Here is a 1,549-nt window from a genome sequence, read left to right as displayed (position 1 = left end):
CTCCCCCCCCTCCCCCCAGCGACGTGGGCGGCCATGTCATACCCTGAACTGGGAGCACTAGTGCTCGACGCCTCCTTCGATGACCTGGTGCCGCTGGCCCTGAAGGTGCTGCCTCGCAGCTGGCGTGAGTCCCGACAGCCCATAATAACCCCAGAGTAGCCCCAAATCAACCCATGTCAACCCAAAATAACCCCAAAATGCCCAAATAACCCCCAACCCCCCCAAAATAACCTAAAATCACCCAAAATACCTGAAATAACTTGGAAATATCCCCCTACCACGCAGCTGACCTGAGTCCCGACAGCCCATAATAACCCGGAACCACCCAAAATCACCCAAAATGACCCAAATCAACCCAAATAACCCAAAATGAGCTGAAATACCCTGCAAATAACCCACGTACCCGCTGCCCTGACAACCCATAATAACCCTGAAATGGTCTAAAATCACCCCAAAATCCCCCAAAACTGCCCCAAAGTGACTGAAAGGACCCAAATCACCCCAGAATCACCCAAAATACCTGCAAATATCCCCAAACCATCCCAAAATAACCAAAACACCCCAAATAACCCCCAAATCAGCCAAAATACCCCCAAATAGCCCCAAATGCCCCAAAATAGCCCGAACAGCCCAAAATTGCCCCAAATCACCCGGAAAAGCCAAATAGACCCCAAATAGTCCAGAATAGCCCTAAATGCCCCGAAACGACACAGAATAACCCCAAATGCCCCAAAATAGCCCCAAATAAGCTGAAACAACCCCAAACCACCCGGTATAGACTAAATCCCCCCCAAATCACCCCAAATCGTCCCAAATTACCCCCAAATCACTCCAAAATCACCCCAAATCACCCCAAATTGTCCCAAATCACTCCAAATTACCCCAAATCACCCAAAAATCACCCCAAATTGCTCCAAAATCACCCCAAATCATCCCATGTCAGCCCAAGTCAGCCCAAAATCAGCCAAAATCACCGCAAATAATCCCAAATCATCCCAAATCACCCCAAATCACCCCGTCATCCCCAAATCACCCCGAATTGCCCCAAATCATATTAAATCACCCCAAATCACCCCAGGTCGATCTCCCCAGATCACCCCAAATCACCCCGTCATCCCAAAATCACCCTAAATCATCCCAAATCACCCGAAATCACCCCAAATCATCCCAAATCACCCCAAGTCAACCCAAGTCATCCCAAAATCAGCCAAAATCATCCCAAATAATCCCAAATCATCCCGAAATCACCCCAAATTACCCTAAATTATTCTAAATCACCCCAGATCACCCTAAATCACCCCGTCAGCCCCAAATCACCCCAAATCATATTAAATCACCCCAAACCACCCCAGGTCGATCTCCCTAGATCACGCCAAATCACCCCAAATCGCTCCAAAATCACCCCAAATAATCCCAAATCACCCCAAGTCACCCCAAATCATCCCCAAATCACCCCAAATCATCCCAAATCACCCCAAATCACTCGAAAATCACCCCAAATCATCCCGTCACCCCAAATCATCCCAAAATCACCCCCAAAATCATCCTA

At 48.4% G+C, this 1,549-nt stretch overlaps 1 protein-coding gene across 1 annotated transcript; it reads left to right on the top strand.

Moving 5' to 3' along the window:
- Positions 1-33: 33 nt before the first annotated feature.
- ABHD16B (abhydrolase domain containing 16B) lies at positions 34-975 on the top strand (the record flags this gene model as incomplete). The annotated part of the gene is made up of 2 exons (XM_010135035.1): positions 34-105; positions 779-975. Coding segments are annotated over exons 1-2 (269 nt in total), but the record flags the coding sequence as incomplete, so codon positions are not given.
- Positions 976-1,549: the final 574 nt, after the last annotated feature.

Source organism: Buceros rhinoceros, unplaced genomic scaffold, assembly GCF_000710305.1.
Source record: "Buceros rhinoceros silvestris isolate BGI_N320 unplaced genomic scaffold, ASM71030v1 scaffold14804, whole genome shotgun sequence".
Lineage (NCBI taxonomy): Eukaryota > Metazoa > Chordata > Aves > Bucerotiformes > Bucerotidae > Buceros > Buceros rhinoceros.
This window is presented reverse-complemented; position numbering and strand designations above follow the sequence as displayed.